Raw genomic sequence first — 17,863 nt, forward strand, 5'->3', positions numbered from 1 at the left:
GATGAATCATTCTGTGCCATTACCTGGCTGGGTTGGCAGGTTGGCATCTCAGAGAGAGAACGCTACAGCCCAGACTAGCAGCAGGTAGCAACACAACTAGTTGTGCCAGCGCTGCCAACTGGTGATATTATTGCTCTCTGCCTCCCTACCTCTGGGATTCCCTCTGCAAAACTATGGCATTGACAAACACACACACTTGCATGCAAGCACTCACACACACACACACACACACACACACACACACACACACACACACACACACACACACACACACACACACACACACACACACACACACACACACACACACACACACACACACACACACACACAGACCCCTGTATTTAGATTAAGTTTAGAGCAGTGTAACTAATGATGTGCGCTTGGAAGACCTTGATGTGTACTCCATAGATTAAAAGTTATTGGTTGACTAGCTTGAATGTTCTTGCCAAGTTCCCAGTACATATATTTGTCAGACAGCCTTCTCTTCAAGATCATTGGCCTCTTCAGTGTTCAGCATCTGAGACTTTTATTTAATTTCATTAAATATCTGAAGAATTTATTTGATTATTATTATCTACTACAGTCCATCTTTACAGTGGTGAGCTTTGTGGAGACCTTTGATCTTTCCAAGAACCAGGAATATTTCATTATTCAATCGTTAATAGACAGCAGAATTATGTAGGTTATCCTAACTACTGTAGATGGCATAAATAAGTAAGCCTGAGCCAGAATGATAGGGGAGCCTATCCCCTGTTTCTGTAGTGCGAGGCAGCTTGATGAAGTTGGCATAACTGGCATGACTCGCTCTTCTCTCCAAATGGCTTCTTTAAGTCCAATGTTAGCCATGTAAAGTGTAGGGGATGTCAATATTGGTGAGGTGGGGAGAGGGAAGGGGAGATAGGGGTGAGGGTAGGGGGGAGAAGGAAAACACATTAATCCCTTGTTATCGTTCAAATGGTTAGTTTATTGACAAAGTGTCAGGGGGATTTTAGATAGATTAAAATGTGGACATAGGCCTAATGTATGCTATGGATTCTGGGAGAGGTTTTCGCTTGTGTCAAGCATTTTCAAAGTGAGGTTATAGAGTTTACTTCCAGTCCTGCTGTTTATGTTACTTACAGTAGAGAGAGTGGTGGTAGGAGGGGAAAAGTCTGCAGCTGTTTTGATAATTGTACAGCAGCCCTACTTCCTGGGTTAGTTTTTCAGCCAATTCTAAGTGAGACCAAATCCCCCATTACCTGTGTAGTAAATGAACGTTCTGTAAATTAGAACAAGTAGTGTAAGTGATGAATATTTCCATCTTCCCAGCTGAACTGAATGACTGTATGGGAGATTATGGGGTCCTGTACATGTAGGTACAGATTACAGAGTTACAGTAGGGCTCCCTCCATTAGATGTGATTGCCTGTCAGAGGCAAATGTCACTCTAACAGTGATGCACAGCGAGAAGAGGAACCATCAGTAACCAAGGAGGTACAGTAAGTGGTAGGCTGACAATGTGGTTTGAACTAGTTCATTAAGCAGCCCAGTGGTATCCAGAACACTCCCTCTCTCTCTCTGTCTCTCTCTCTCTCTCTTTCTCTCTCTCTCTCTCTCTCTCGCTCACTCTGTCTATCTGTCTCTTTCTCTGTCTCTCTGAATCTCTCTCTCTCTCTCTCTCTCTCTCTCTCTCTCTCTCTCTCTCTCTCTCTGTCTCTCTCTCTCTGTCTCTCTCTCTCTCTCTCTGTCTCTCTGTCTCTCTCTCTCTCTCTCTCTCTCTCTGTCTCTCTGTCTCTCTCTTTCTCTCTCTCGCTCACTCTGTCTATCTCTGTCTCTCTCTCTGTCTCTCGGTCTCTCTCTCTGTCTCACTCTGTCTCACTGTCTCTGTCTCGCTGTCTCTCTCTCTCTGTCTCTCTCTCTGTCTCGCTGTCTCTCTCTCACTGTCTCTCTTTCTGTCTCTCAATTCAGTCTCTCTCGCTCTGTCTCGCTTTGTCTCTCTCTCGCTGTCTGTCTCTCCCCCTCTCTCTCTCCCCTCTCTCTCTGTCTCTCTCTCTCAGGCTTCGGTCTCTGTGGATCCCTGGTGCAGGAATGTGCAGGACCACTTCTCTTTATTAATGACAAGCAGAGTAAAGCAACCTGCACGAGTAGCTACACTGGCTCCCAGCCAGCTTGACACATTTGGGACAGAAAGGGAGGAGTAGGAAGGCAGAGGGAGGGGGAGGGAACGCGGTGGAACACAGACACACACCTTAAAACGACTCCACCACACTAGAGCCACTGTGACAAATAGAGTTAGAACACACAACACACAGGATGGACTGAGTTCTTCAGAGTCACTATGACAAATAGGGTTAGAACACATGACACACAGGATGGACTGAGTTCTTCAGAGTCACTATGAAAAATAGGGTTAGAACACACGACACACAGGATGGACTGAGTTCCTCAGAGTCACTATGACAAATAGGGTTAGAACACACAACACACTCAATAGATTGAGTTCCTCAGTCACTGTGCCAAATACGGGTAAAACACATAACTCACAGGATGGATTGAGTTCCTTAGAAGGCAATTGTTTCAGAAAGGGTTGTGAAAGATAGGGCTCCCTGTTTGTGAACATCCCATTGGTTGTTTTATTGTCTCAGGACATTTTGAGTCAAGTACATCACAGGATGAATGTACATATGGCCTCAAATCAACAGTTTATCCACTGTATTGAAGCTATCTATAAAGCCTATCAATTCTGAATAACAAAAAACATCATAGTCATATCTTTATCAAGGTATGTTAATGAAGAGCTACACTAAGTGGACAAAACATTAAGAGCAGCTTCCTGATATTGAGGTGCACCATTCAAATATTTTGTCTTGCCCATTCACCCTCTGAATAGCACACCTACGCAATCCATGTCTCTGTTGTCTCAAGGCTTAAAAATCCTTCTTTAACCTGTCTCCTCCCCTTCATCTACACTGATTGAAGTGGATTTAACAAGCGACATCAATAAGGGATCATAGCTTTCACCTGGATTCACCTGGTCAGTCAGACTAAGTCATGGAAATAGCAGGTTTTCCTAATCTTTTGTACACTCAGAGTACTGTGCATTCGAAAAGTAGACCCCTAATGTTTTTCCACATTTTGTTACCTTACAGCCTTATTCTAAAATTGATATTTTTTTAAATCCTCAATCTACACACAATACCCCATAATGACGATGCGAAAACAGGTTTTTAGAAAATGTTGCACATTTATTAAAAATGAAAAACATGAATAATGTATTTCCATAACTATTCAGACCCTTTGCTATGAGACTCAAATTGAGCTCAGGTGCATCTGCAGAGAGCTTGAGAAGATCTGCAGAGAAGAATGTGCCAAGCTTGTAGCGTCATACCCAAGAAGACTTGAGGCTGTAATCGCTTCCAAAGGTGCTTCAACAAAGTACTGAGTAAAGGGTCTGAATACTTATGTAAATGTAAATTTCACATTTTTAAAAACCTGTTTTTGCTTTGTCATTATGGGATATTGTGTGTAGATTGATGAGGGGGCAAAAACGATTTAATCCATTTTAGAATAAGGCTGTAACATAACATAATGTGGAAAAAGTCAAGGGGTCTGAATCATTTCTGAATGTACTGTATGGGCATCTGGATTTCAACATGTCCTCTGTCGCATGATGATAATGGGTTATATTATGTAGACTTCTTGTATAATTTTACACATCCTACTCTCTGAAAGCAGAACAGAGTGACGCTAAGGAAAAAAAGCTGGAGTCTGTGTCTGTGAGGGTTCTCTTAGAACAGCCGAGCCCAGCACAATGATTAACAGCATGTTGGGTGAACACAATGCAAATCTATTTCTGTCAACAGAAATCAACTCCAGGCAATTACTGTCCTTTGTGTGCATTTGATTACTACAGCACTTTGAATGAAGCAGTCTTAAGCTGCCAGTTATAGAGACATTCATCAGTTGTCTTGCAGGGTGATTTAAATATCTTGTTGTTTTCCCGTCCTTGTATCTCTCTCCGCCCTCACTCTGTCTGCTGGCTCTGGAGCTGTTATGTATTGATGCTCTGGTAATGGCCTGCAGGATTCACTCAAATAAACAAGACGAACAGGGGAAAGAAATGTTTGGTTTTTCTTCCATCCCTGTTTTATTTCCATCTATTATTCCCTGATTATTGATGTAAATTAATGGGGTCATTTGTTTCTGACCACAACTAAAATTAAACTCATTCTTTCTCATTATGGACCTCTTCAGAAGGTTATTTATTCCTGTGACACAGTTGCCTTATTTCAATCATCATCATCTGATATTGTCTTCTGTTGGAGACCTCCTCTGTTGGAGACCTCTTATGTTCTAGATCTCCTCTGTTGGAGACCTCCTCTGTTGGAGACCTCTCATGTTCTAGATCTCCTCTGTTGGAGACCTCCTCTGTTGGAGACCTCTTATGTTCTAGATCTCCTCTGTTGGAGACCTCATCTGTTGGAGACCTCTTCTGTTCTAGACCTCTTTTGTTCTAGACCACTTCTTTTGGAGACCTCTTCTGTTCTAGATCTCTTTTGTTCTAGACCTCTTCTGTTCGAGACCTCTTCTGTTCTAGACCTCTTCTGTTCGAGACCTCTTATGTTCTAGACCTCTTCTGTTCTAGACCTCTTATGTTCGAGACCTCTTCTGTTCGAGACCTCTTCTGTTCTAGACCTCTTCTGTTCGAGACCTCTTCTGTTCGAGGACTCTTTAGTTCGAGAACTCTTCTGTTGGTGAGCTCAAATGAAAACGCTTTTGGGCTTGTACAAAGAGGGTTAGTATCAACATAGAAATCACAATTGGAATGGCTTTCGATTTTCCTATTGACCGTAACATAGCAAATAATTTAACATCGTTGTACACAGTGTAATACAGTGTAAAATCTGTTTCTATGGACATAATTCTGTTATGTTCGTTCGTAGGCCAATACATAACCTGCCAATATGTTATGTTCAGTCAGACAAAGCTCACATTCATGCCTGACTCCCAGATGTTGAAAGAGCATCAGGGCTCTCAAGCCACTCCATCCAGTGGTTGTAGCAGGATTGGATCGTCATAGTGTTGTGTTGAGTAAACAAAGACTCTCTTTCTGCCAGATGCTCCCCTCGTCGACTGACCCTTGACGTACTGCTGTCTCTCTGACGTCTTTCTGTCTCTCTCCCTTGACTTCCTACTAACTCCCCGGGGCTCCTTGTCTCCTGCTCAGCTAGCACCCTGATCAAGATACACCGTGTCATTCTTTCTTCACATACTAAGGTTGTAGGTTAATCATGTATTGTACTACAATACTATGTTATATGTATAAGGATCAAAGCGTCTTTCATAGTATGGATCTATTTGAGAAATGTATACCGCACATACAGAGCCTTCAGAAAGTATTCAGACCCCTTGACTTTTTCAACATTTTGTTATGTTACAGTCTTATTCTAAAATGGATTAAATGAATAAAAATCCTCAGCAATCTACACACAATACCCTATAATGACGAAGCCAAAACAGGTTTTTGATTTTTTTGCAAAAAAAACCCATAAATACCTTATTTACACACGTTTTCAGAAACTTTGCTATGAGACTCGAAACTGTGCTGAGGTGCATGCTGTTTCCGTTGATCATCCTAGGGATGAGTCCACCTTGGAGTCCACCTGTGGTAAATTCAATTGATTGGACATGATTTGGAAAGGCACACACCTGTCTATATAAGGTCCCACAGTTTGACAGCAATAACCAAGCCTTGAGGTCAAAGGAATTGTCCGTAGAGCTCCGAGACAGAATTATATCAAAGCACAGATCTGGGGAAGGGTATCAAAACATTGAAGGTTTGAAGGTCCCCAAGAACACAGTGGCCTCCATAATTCTTAAATGGAAGATGTTTGGAATCACCAAGACCCTTCCTAGAGCAGGCCGCCTAGCCAAACTGAGCAATTGGGGGAGAAGGGCGGTGGTCAAGAACCCATTGGTCACTCTGACAGAGCTCCAGAGTTCCTCTGTGGAGATGGGAGAACCTTCCAGAAGGACTACAATCTCTGCAGCACTCCACCAATCAGGCCTTTATGGTAGAGTGGCGCAGACGGAAGCTACTCCTCAGTAAAAGGCACATGACAGCCCGCTTGGAGTTTGCCAAAAGGCACATAAAGACTCTCAGACCATGAGAAACAATATTCTCTAGTCTGATGAAACCAAGAATGTCAAGCGTCACGTCTGGAGGAAACCTAGCACCATCCCTACAGGGAAGCATGGTGGTGGCAGCATCATGCTGTGAGGATGTTTTTCAGCGGCAGGGATTGGGAGACTAGTCAGGATCGAGGCAAAGATGAACAGAGCAAAGTACAGAGAGATCCTTTATGAAAACCTGCTCAAGAGCGCTCAGGACCTCAGACTGGGGCGACAGTTCAACCTTCCAACTAGACAATGACCCTAAGCACTCAGCCAAGAAAACGCAGGAGTGGCTTCGGGACAAGTCTCTGAAAGTCTTGAGCTTCCCAGCCAGAGACCTGACCCAATCAAACATCTCTGTAGAGACCTGAAAATAGCTGTGCAGCGACGCTCCCTATCCAACCTGACAGAGCTTGAGAGGATCTGCAGAGAAGAATGGGAGAAACTCCCCAAATACAGTTCTGCCAAGCTTGTAGCGTCATACCAAAGAAGACTCGAGACTGTAATCGCTGCAAAAGGTGCTTCAACAAAGTAAAGTGTCTGAAAACCTACGGAAATTTGATATTTTATATACTGTATATGTTTTTTATAAATGAGCAAACATTTCTAAAAACCTGTTTTTGCTTTGTCAATATGGGGTATTGTGTGTAGATTGATGATGAACAAAAACAATTTAATACATTTTAGAATAAGGCTGTAACCTCACAAAATGTGGGTTGAATACTTTCCAAAGGCACTGTAAACATCACTGTTTAAGTGAGGATGCTGTGTTTCAATTTGCTAGAGATAAGCCCTTTTCCCTCTGTATAGTAATAAGTTCTATATACATTACTAGTCAAACGTTTGAACACAAATACTCATTCAAGGGTTTTTCTTTATTTTTTACTATTTTCTACATGATAGAATAATAGTGAAGATGTCAAAACTATAAAATAACACATATGGAATCATGTATCACATCAAATCAATTCAAATTGTATTTGTCACATGCGCCGAATTCATCAGGTGTAGTACAGTGAATTGTCAGACCCTTAACCAACAATGCAGTTTTAAGAAAATCCCTAAAAAAGTAAGAGATAAAATAACAAATAATTAAAGAGCAGCAGTAAATAACAATGATGGGGTTATATACAGGGTGTACTGGTACAGAGTCAATGTGTCAATGTGCATGGGGTACCGATGTCGAGGTAATTATGTACATTTAAGTAGAGTTATTAAAGTGGCTATGCATAGATAATAACAGAGAGTAGCAGCAGCGTGGGGGGGGGGTAGCCATTTGATTAGCTGTTCAGAAGTCTTATGGCTTGGGGGTAGAAGCTATTTAGAAGCCTCTTGGACCTAGCCTTGGCTCGCCGTGCGGTGGCTGGAGTCTTTGACCATTTTTAGGGCCTTCTTCTGACACCGCCTGGAATAGAGGACCTGGATGGCAGGACGCTTGGCCCCGGAGATGTACTGGGCCGTGCACACTACCCTCTGTATTGCCTTGCGGTCAGAGGCCGGGCAGTTGCCATACCGGGCAGTGATGCAAACCATCAGGATGCTCTCGATGGTGCAGCTGTAAAACCTTTTGAGGACCCATGCCATATCTTTTCAGTCCCCTGAGGGGGAATATGTTTTGTTGGGCCCTCTTCATGACTGTCTTGGTGTGCTTGGACCATGTTAATTTGTTGGTGATGTGGATACCAAGAAACTTGAAGCTCTCAACCTGCTCCACTACAGCCCCATCGATGAGAATGGGGGCGTGCTCGGTCCTCCTTTTCCTGTAGTCCACAATCATCTCCTTTGTCTTGATCACGTTGAGGGAGAGGTTGAACTGCACTGTTGGTTAAGGGCTTGTAAGTCTACACTTGTTATATTTGGCGCATGTGGCAAATAAAGTTTGATTTGAATTTGTCCTTGCACCACACGGTCAGGTCTCTGACCTCCTCCCTATAGGCTGTCTCATCGTTGTCGGTGATCAGGCCTACCACTGTTATGTCATCAGCAAACTTAATGATGGTGTTGGAGTCGTGCCTGGCCATGCAGTCATGAATGAACAGGGAGTACAGGAGAGGACTGAGCACGCACCCCTGAGGGGCCCCCGTGTTGAGGATCAGCGTGGAGGATATGATGGTACCTACCCTTACCATCTGGGGGCGGCCCGTCAGGAAGTCCAGGATGTTTAGTCCCAGGGTCCTTAGCTTAGTGATGAGCTATGAGGGCACTATGCTGTTGAACTCTGAGCTGTAGTCATTTTTTACATTTTACTTTATTGCTTTTCTTTTTTCTTTTACTTTCATTTAACCAGGTAGGCTAGTTGAGAACACCTTTATTTAACCAGGTAGGCTAGTTGAGAACACCTTTATTTAACCAGGTAGGCTAGTTGAGAACACCTTTATTTAACCAGGTAGGCTAGTTGAGAACACCTTTATTTAACCAGGTAGGCTAGTTGAGAACACCTTTATTTAACCAGGTAGGCTAGTTGAGAACACCTTTATTTAACCAGGTAGGCTAGTTGAGAACACCTTTATTTAACCAGGTAGGCTAGTTGAGAACACCTTTATTTAACCAGGTAGGCTAGTTGAGAACACCTTTATTTAACCAGGTAGGCTAGTTGAGAACAAGTTCTCATTTGCAACTGCGACCTGGCCAAGATAAAGCAAAGTAGTTCGACACGTACAACAACACAGAGTTACACATGGAATAAACAAACATTACAATCAATAATACAGTAGAAAGATCTATATACAGCATGTGCAAATGAGGTAGGATAAGAGAGGTAAGGCAATACATAGGCCATGGTGGCGAAGTAATTGCAATATAGCAATTAAACACTGGAATGGTAGAATGTGCAGAAGATGAATGTGCAAGTAGAGATTCTGGAGTGCAAAGGAGCAAGATAAATAAATAAATACAGCATTGGGATGAGGTAGATTGTATGGACTATTTACAAATGAGCTATGTACAGGTGCAGTGATCCGTGAGCTGCTCTGACAGCTGGTGCTTAAAGCTAGTGAGGGAGGTAAGAGTCTCCAGCTTTAGTGATTTTTGTAGTTTGTTCTAGTCATTGGCAGCAGAGAACTGGAAGGAGAGGCGGCCAAAGGAAGAATTGGCTTTGGGGGTGACCAGAGAGATATACCTGCTGGAGTGCGTGCTACGGATGGGTGCTGCTATGGTGAGATAAGACGGGGCTTTACCTAGCAGAGACTTGTATATGTATGTATGTACTGTATGTATGTGTGTATGTATGTATATATACAGTATGTGCGTGTGTGTGTATATATATGTAAGATTCCTACACACAATACACAGTGGTATTGTTTAACTCATTAGTCCCTCTGCATAAGTAAGACATGTGCTGTATAATAATGTGCATGAGCCATATTCAAATTTGAGAGACTGGGAAAACAAAATAAATATACCTTACGTGTTTGACATGGCAAATAAATGTCAATCCCTTTTGTGGTCTGGATGGACCTCTGTGGTCAAGTCTATTTATTTAAAAGGGCCTACAAGTTGTGCGTTGATAAACTGCTTCTCCAGCTCCATAACAGGAGGGGCTATAACCCTCCCCACTTCTCCAGCTCCATAACAGGAGGGGCCATAACCCTCCCCACTTCTCCAGCTCCATAACAGGAGGGGCTATAACCCTCCCCACTTCTCCAGCTCCATAACAGGAGGGGCTATAACCCTCCCCACTTCTTCAGCTCCATAACAGGAGGGGCTATAACCCTCCCCACTTCTCCAGCTCCATAACAGGAGGGGCTATAACCCTCCCCACTTCTCCAGCTCCATAACAGGAGGGGCCATAACCCTCCCCACTTCTCCAGCTCCATAACAGGAGGGGCCATAACCCTCCCCACTTCTCCAGCTCCATAATAGGAGGGGCCATAACCCTTCCCACTTCTCCAGCTCCATAACAGGAGGGGCCATAACCCTCCCCACTTCTCTAGCTCCATAACAGGAGTGGCTATAACCCTCCCCACTTCTCCAGCTCCATAACAGGAGGGGCCATAACCCTCCCCACTTCTCCAGCTCCATAACAGGAGGGGCTATAACCCTCCCCACTTCTCCAGCTCCATAACAGGAGGGGCTATAACCCTCCCCACTTCTCCAGCTCCATAACAGGAGGGGCTATAACCCTCCCCACTTCTCCAGCTCCATAACAGGAGGGGCTATAACCCTCCCCACTTCTCCAGCTCCATAACAGGAGGGGCTATAACTCTCCCCACTTCTCCAGCTCCATAACAGGAGGGGCTATAACCCTCCCCACTTCTCCAGCTCCATAACAGGAGGGGCCATAACCCTCCCCACTTCTCCAGCTCCATAATAGGAGGGGCCATAACCCTCCCCACTTCTCCAGCTCCATAACAGGAGGGGGCATAACCCTCCCCACATCTCCAGCTCCATAACAGGAGGGACCATAACCCTCCCCACTTCTCCAGCTCCATAACAGGAGGGGCTATAACCCTCCCCACTTCTCCAGCTCCATAACAGGAGGGGCCATAACCCTCCCCACTTCTCCAGCTCCATAACAGGAGGGACCATAACCCTCCCCACTTCTCCAGCTCCATAACAGGAGGGGCAATAACCCTACCCACTTCTCCAGCTCCATAACAGGAGGGGCCATAACCCTCCCCACTTCTCCAACTCCATAACAGGAGGGGCCATAACCCTCCCCACTTCTCCAGCTCCATAACAGGAGGGACCATAACCCTCCCCACTTCTCCAGCTCCATAACAGGAGGGGCCATAACCCTCCCCACTTCTCCAGCTCCATAACAGGAGGGACCATAACCCTCCCCACTTCTCCAGCTCCATAACAGGAGGGGCAATAACCCTACCCACTTCTCCAGCTCCATAACAGGAGGGACCATAACCCTCCCACTTCTCCAGCTCCATAACAGGAGGGGCTATAACCCTCCCCACTTCTCCAGCTCCATAACAGGAGGGGCAATAACCCTCCCCACTTCTGCAGCTCCATACCAGGAGGGGCTATAACCCTCCCCACTTCTCCAGCTCCATAACAGGAGGGGCTATAACCCTCCCCACTTCTCCAACTCCATAACAGGAGGGGCCATAACCCTCCCCACTTCTCCAGCTCCATAACAGGAGGGACCATAACCCTCCCCACTTCTCCAGCTCCATAACAGGAGGGGCCATAACCCTCCCCACTTCTCCAGCTCCATAACAGGAGGGACCATAACCCTCCCCACTTCTCCAGCTCCATAACAGGAGGGGCAATAACCCTACCCACTTCTCCAGCTCCATAACAGGAGGGACCATAACCCTCCCACTTCTCCAGCTCCATAACAGGAGGGGCTATAACCCTCCCCACTTCTCCAGCTCCATAACAGGAGGGGCAATAACCCTCCCCACTTCTGCAGCTCCATACCAGGAGGGGCTATAACCCTCCCCACTTCTCCAGCTCCATAACAGGAGGGGCTATAACCCTCCCCACTTCTCCAGCTCCATAACAGGAGGGCCCATAACATATTTATTTCCCTCTGATAAGATCGTTTTTTTCTGCGCCGGAGTGTAACTCATTTCTAGATTTATATCAAAATGGCTGTAACCCCTGCTCCCCCGTTTTATACCTCTGTAAAGCTACATGTCCACTAAAAGCTATTCATTCACATTTCTCAAGAAAATCCTAAACAAACTATCAAATGCAAGGACTGAAATTGCACATCAGCACAAAATGTTTGGTGGGCTATAGCTCTGACGTTGACTTTTTTCCTCCTCTCAGCTGTCATTGCTGAAATTGCTATACTGCTTCATGATAAACTTGGCCAGTGTGCAGCAGCCAGGTCAAGCTATTATTATTAAAGCAGGTGCTGAGATCTACACAGGATTTTACAATGGATTGTGATTCTCTGTTGGGCTTAGTAGCTGTGAGGGCTGACGACCAGCAGCTAGAGACCTCAGTACTGGTTTACAGCCCCTTTGTACCGACACACTGTGTGTGTGTATTTCATGGTGATGCCTTTCTGTACCATTGTAGCAGACTATATTTAAATTTTTCAGTGGCTTTTCTTGAAAAGGTGAGAGAGTTAATGGACAGTTCCTTGACATTGGGTTGTTATATTACATATGTTCAGTCCGTCCCACCAGTGGCCTGCTTTATGACACATCCTGGTTACTACTTTATTCTAACTTATTTTCAGACTCAAATATTATAGTGCAAATGGTGATCTGTTGCAGCAGCTGACTGGAATTATATATCTGGCCTGTTAGGCCTCATCGTCACAATGAATAGCTCCCTCCTCAACCTTGCCACTGTGGCAAACACCAGGGAGGCAACGATGAATGAATCATTCAGAAAAGTGCATTGCGGCTGTGACTTCAGACAACATATGGTTGCTTCTCCTGCGCCCGTTTATTTAATCTGTAACCTGAGCACTCAGCGTTGGTTGGCTGTGCCTTTTGTCTAAAAGACAGTACATTAACCTAGCAGATTGAACTAATGCGTGCCGCTTCTGCTTTCCTTGCATCTCATCTCCCACATGTTTGAGCTCTCACAAATAAACTCAGGGAACATCACCTTCCATCGTAACCCCTCCCCTTGGCTCCAGCCTGCAGTTCGGAGCCATCTCCTCCTCCTCCTCCTCCTCCTCCTCAGGCTCACTTGATGGATGTCATTTCCCCTTGTCAATTTTTACTTCCTGTCTATGTCAGGAATTCATTTTCCAACCTGGCAAGACAAATAATTATCCGAAATAATAGAATCTATACTGTAAATCGTCTTGGTGGCAGACCTCAACACATTACAATGGACAGTTTTTCAATGTAAAACATATTTATAGGACACAGAGAGCTGGGACAAGTACCTGGAGTCTGTAATTCCACTGATGTGCAGCTGTGTTTCTGCAATTGGAGCTGTCAGCTTTTCTCTTCAAGTTGACATCCGTATTTATGTTCCTCTGACGCAATGTTTATTATGACAGATGACAAAAAGACTGTCTTCATGTCTTCAATGAGTTGTCCATCCATGTAGCTGGCTGACCTGGCATTTGGGGTTTGTAATGTGAAAGCATCCTACTGTACTGTAGTCACACAATGAGAAGAGTAGCAGTCCATTTTAGGCAATTCACTGGTTATTTTTGGCCATAGACATACAGTACATCTTAAAGTAGTTATTATTTGAAAATGAACTGTGTTCATGGAAGAGTAAATTATCTTCTTTGCCTCTCTACAACAGCAGTGCCTTAGCTGCTAACTGGTTTATCCTAAATAACCCTGCATTAGTCTGATTGTGACTATGACCTTCTCTGCCTCTCCCTGTCATACGCTATTGTTTCACCATGTGTCACGGGTTCAAAGCTCACCAGCATTAAGGCAATCTTGACTGGCTCATCATTACTGGCTCCTGTGGCTTTTCCCCCACTACTCACCTATGGATGACAATGGAGAGAGAGGAGAGCGGCAGCTAATTACCGAGTACAACTTGAAATGTCTTTGAAGCCTAGCTAGAGAGCTCCCATTTAGGATGCAAATGAAAATCCAAATGGAGAAGATGAATATGAGATGAGATTTTCTTCCTACTGCAAGGCACAAACTTCATTTGTCACATGCACACAAGTGTCGACCTTACTGTAAAATGCTTACTTACAAGCCCTTAACCAACAGTATAGTTCACAATAAAATAACAATAACGAGGCTATATATAGGGGGTACCAGTACCAAGTCAGTTTGTGGGGGTACAGGTTAGTTGAGGTAATTTGTGCATGTAGGTAGGGGTGGACTATGCATAAATTATAAACAGTGCGTAGCATCAGTGTATAAAACAAATTGAGGGAGGTGTCAATGTAAATAGTTTGTTGGCCATGTGATTAATTGTTCTGCAGTCTTATGGCTTGGGGGTAGAAGCTGTTAAGGAGCCTTTTGGTCTGGTACCGCTTGCTGTGCAGTAGCAGACTAAACAGTCTATGACTTGGGTGACTGGAGTCTCTGACAATTTTATGGGCTTTTTTCTGACACCGCCTATTATATAGGCCCTGGATGGCAGGAAGCTTGGCCCCAGTGATGTACTGGGCCCTACACACTACCCACTGTAGCTCCTTGCCAAACCAGGCAGTGATGCAACCGGTCAGGATGCTCTCGATGGTGCAGCTGTAGAACCTTTTGAGGATCTGCCATCCATGCCAAATCTTTTCAGTCTCCTGATGGGGAAAAGGTTTTGTCGTGCCATCTTCACGACTGTCTTGGTGTGTTTGGAACATGATAGTTTGTTGATGATGTGGACACCAAGGATCTTCAAACTCTCGCTACACTACAGCCCCATTGTTGTTAATGGGGGCCTGTTCAGCCCGCTTTTTCTGGTAGTCCACGATCAGCTCCTTTGTCTTGCTTACATTAAGGGAGAGGTTGTTGTCCAAGCACCATACTGCCAGTTCTCTGACCTCCTCCCTATAGGCTGACTCATCGTTGTCGGTGATCAGGCCTACCACTGTTGTGTCGTCAGCAAACTTAATGATGGTTTTGGAGTCGTGTTTGGCCACGCAGTCGTGGCTGAACAGGGAGTACAGAAGGGGACTAAGTACACACCCCTGAGGAGCCCCAGTGTTGAGGATCAGCGTGGCAGGCGTGTTGTTGCTTACCCTTACCACCTGGGGGCTGCCCGTCAGGAAGTCCATGATCCAGTTGCAGAGGGAGGTGTTTAGTCCCAGGGTCCTTAGCTTACTGATGAGCTTTGTGGGCACTATAGTGTTGAACGCTGAGCTGTAGTCAATGAATAGTATTCTCACATAGGTGTTCCTTTTGTCCAGGTGGGAAAGGGCAGTGTGGAGTGAAATTGAGATTGCGTCATCTGTGGATATGTTGGGGCGGTATGCGAATTGGAGTGGGTCTAGGGTAACCGGGAGGATGCTGTTGATGTGAGCCATGACCAGCCTTTCAAAGCACTTCATGGCTACCGACGTGAGTGCTACGGGGCAGTAATCATTTAGGCAGGTTACCTTTGCTTCCTTGGGCAAAGGGACTATGGTGGATTTGGGTTTTCATTGCTCCATGCATTGTAGGATGAGGTTTAGGCTCTTAGTTCCTAGTTTTAGCAAGCATAATATTGCATGACACCAACAACCACTCTGTTTGCACCAGTCCCCTAACCATATGTACTACTTCCTCCTCCACAGTGGACGGCTGCATCGATTGGTCGGTAGACCTGAAGAGGTACCGGGTCCTAGCAGGGGAACCAGTGAGGGTGAAGTGCGCCCTGTTCTACAGCTACATCAGGACCAACTACTCCATGACTCAGAGCGCCAAGCTCCGGCTCATCTGGTACAAAAACAAAGGGGACTCTGAGGAGCCTATCATCTTCTCCGGCCATCGGCTCAGCAAGGAGGATGACTCCATCTGGTTCCGCTCAGCTGAGCTGGAGGACAACGGCTTCTACACCTGCGTCCTGAGGTAGGTTTATTTAGTCCCTGTGCCTCTGAGGAATGAAACAGTTGAGCTTTTCTTACAGTAACCCCCAACCAAGCACCATGTTTATTTTAGTCATCCACAGCCCATTGAAAGCCCACATTTTCAGGAAGTGAGTGTTCATTGGATAACAGTTCATGACTGATCTTGGCTAGTGGTCCCACATATTGTACAGTAGTTTGAGAGGCCCTAATTTATCCATTTAGTTTACATCTACTTTCCAAAGCTACTGTGGTGAGTCAGTGTGTCTATTGTGATGCTGAACAGCCTCCTTGTTGCACGCCCACTGTGCCAGCCAAGCAAGCCCTGCGATTGCACACAGCATAAGGAGGAGGGAGAGATCCACATCACATGCCATGTTTCGTTTCCTCGCGGAGGAATGCATGACTGGCCTTGCGAGGTTAGTTCACCCCTGACACTGAACTGTGTTTGACTCGTGTTGTGGAACATGTGACTGACATTCCACAAAAGAATAGGCTTTGCCAAAATCATTAATATCAAATCCATGATGTTCCTGTCAGTTCTATGCGAGAAGGATTGTGCTAGAATTCCCTCCTCAGATTATGACATCAAACAACCTGCGAATCATTTGATGAATAAATAAAAGGTGTTTTTATAACATCTAGTACAAATATTTTCACTGTTCCTAGCTACTTTACCGTAAGAGTCAATGGTGAATAGAAAATAGAGACAACCTGACAGAGGCTTCAGCAAAACTCTCCTCAGATGAAGATCCAGCCCCTCTCTAACAAAGCTGATGCTTCTCCCTGGCCAATAATAAGTGTTTTCTCCCTCCTCTGCACTCCCCTCATGCTACGCTAACAGTCTATCTAGGAGAAGGTCCTGTCACTTTCACCTAGCTTCTTATTTGACTTACTTTCCCACCGAGTTGGTCATAGCCACAGCTCAGACAGCCAGGCGCATTGCATTCCAATGTGTTAGCTAGCTGGAGAGTCATCAAGCTGAGCCTTATTCTTTTGCCTGGGGAACGACAGATCGTTTGGAAGGAGAAGAAAAAACAATACTGGAAATTGAAGTGGCATTTTGCCCTGTGAAATGTGTTATTGAAAATAAGATACTGTATACAGTGATGTATCTCTATGATGTAATCTCAATATCCTCCAAATTAAATTAATTGTCTGTCAAAGACGTTCAAGGTGAAAAGAAGAGAGAAGTCCTCTTTTCACGCTTTAGTTTCCATTAATGGTGACTCTTGATCCCTGAAACCAAAGGAGCAGAAATCCAGATAAGTGGTGTTTTGGGTTTCTGGAGATCCCCAAGCAGCTTCTTTTAATTAACCCCCAGAATACTGAAACTCCCAATAAAGATACAAAACTACATCAGCACAGAGGAAGAAAGGCTGGCAGCACCCAGTTCTGAATCTAAAGGTAGGAATGTACAGTCTTCTCAGAGACAATTGCTGTAAAATTACATTGGCAGATGCTGCTGTGTCTGAAATGACAGGTTGGCTCTGGAATGACAGGGTGGCTCTGGAATGGAGGAATGTATTTTCTCAGAGGGTCTGCTGACCGCAGGAGGGGTAATATTCTGTGTCTGTCTCAGGCCCCCTACGCAGACCACTTGGAATAAAACAGACATCGTCAAACACACACACACACACAAACAAATACACAGATACACACACACAAACACACACTAGCCCTACCATCGAGGCCTTCATGGCAGTTATATGGGTACCAGGCGATGTCCTGTTTTATTGCAACATGAACAGTGACTAATCATGCCTGAATGCCAGAGAATCTCACAGCACCAGCATGACATGTTAAGCTGTAGCCAACGAGTCGATGCAATCTGCCCGGCTAATGCGCCTCGAGAGACAGATTCACCACACCTTTATTTCTCATTCTCTCCAGTGAGGCTAGACGAACCTCCCACATCACAGCACTGATGGAGGGAGAGGCATTTCACACCTTCCCCCAAACAATGGACACACGCTTAGCTTTGTTCAATAACTTTATGCCGAGGAGAGATACAACACATGTTCCCAATGTCTGAGGGATGCCTCTTATACAACACATACACAGTACATTATCTGAGCTAGGCTATCCCCCTGAGGCCTGTAGGGTAATATGTGCCACCTGTCTTTTTCTCCCCTCATAAGATAATTGTTCTTTCTCCAATCGCCCGGATGTCACAGACCGTTTCTTTCAAAGCGGTCCAGGTTTTTAAACCTTTCTATTAATCTGTCCACGCAGGAGCCCATTAGAGAGAGAGAGCCAGAGAAGGGAGTCTGTTCTTTGGCACTGGCTGAATCTACGCTACCTCGCTCGCCAGTTCAATTCAAAT

General features: G+C 45.0%; 1 protein-coding gene across 1 annotated transcript in view; it reads left to right on the top strand.

The window, feature by feature from the left end:
- Window positions 1–17,863, top strand: part of LOC109905940 (X-linked interleukin-1 receptor accessory protein-like 2) — a 444,323-nt gene that overhangs the window by 224,477 nt on the left and 201,983 nt on the right. The window contains exon 3 of the mRNA XM_031789841.1: window positions 15,268–15,541. Within this exon, the coding sequence (XP_031645701.1) occupies window positions 15,268–15,541 (274 nt within the window). The remainder of the gene's footprint in view (window positions 1–15,267; window positions 15,542–17,863) is intronic.

The sequence above is a fragment of the Oncorhynchus kisutch genome, linkage group LG15 (assembly GCF_002021735.2).
Source record: "Oncorhynchus kisutch isolate 150728-3 linkage group LG15, Okis_V2, whole genome shotgun sequence".
NCBI classification, from domain to species: domain Eukaryota; kingdom Metazoa; phylum Chordata; class Actinopteri; order Salmoniformes; family Salmonidae; genus Oncorhynchus; species Oncorhynchus kisutch.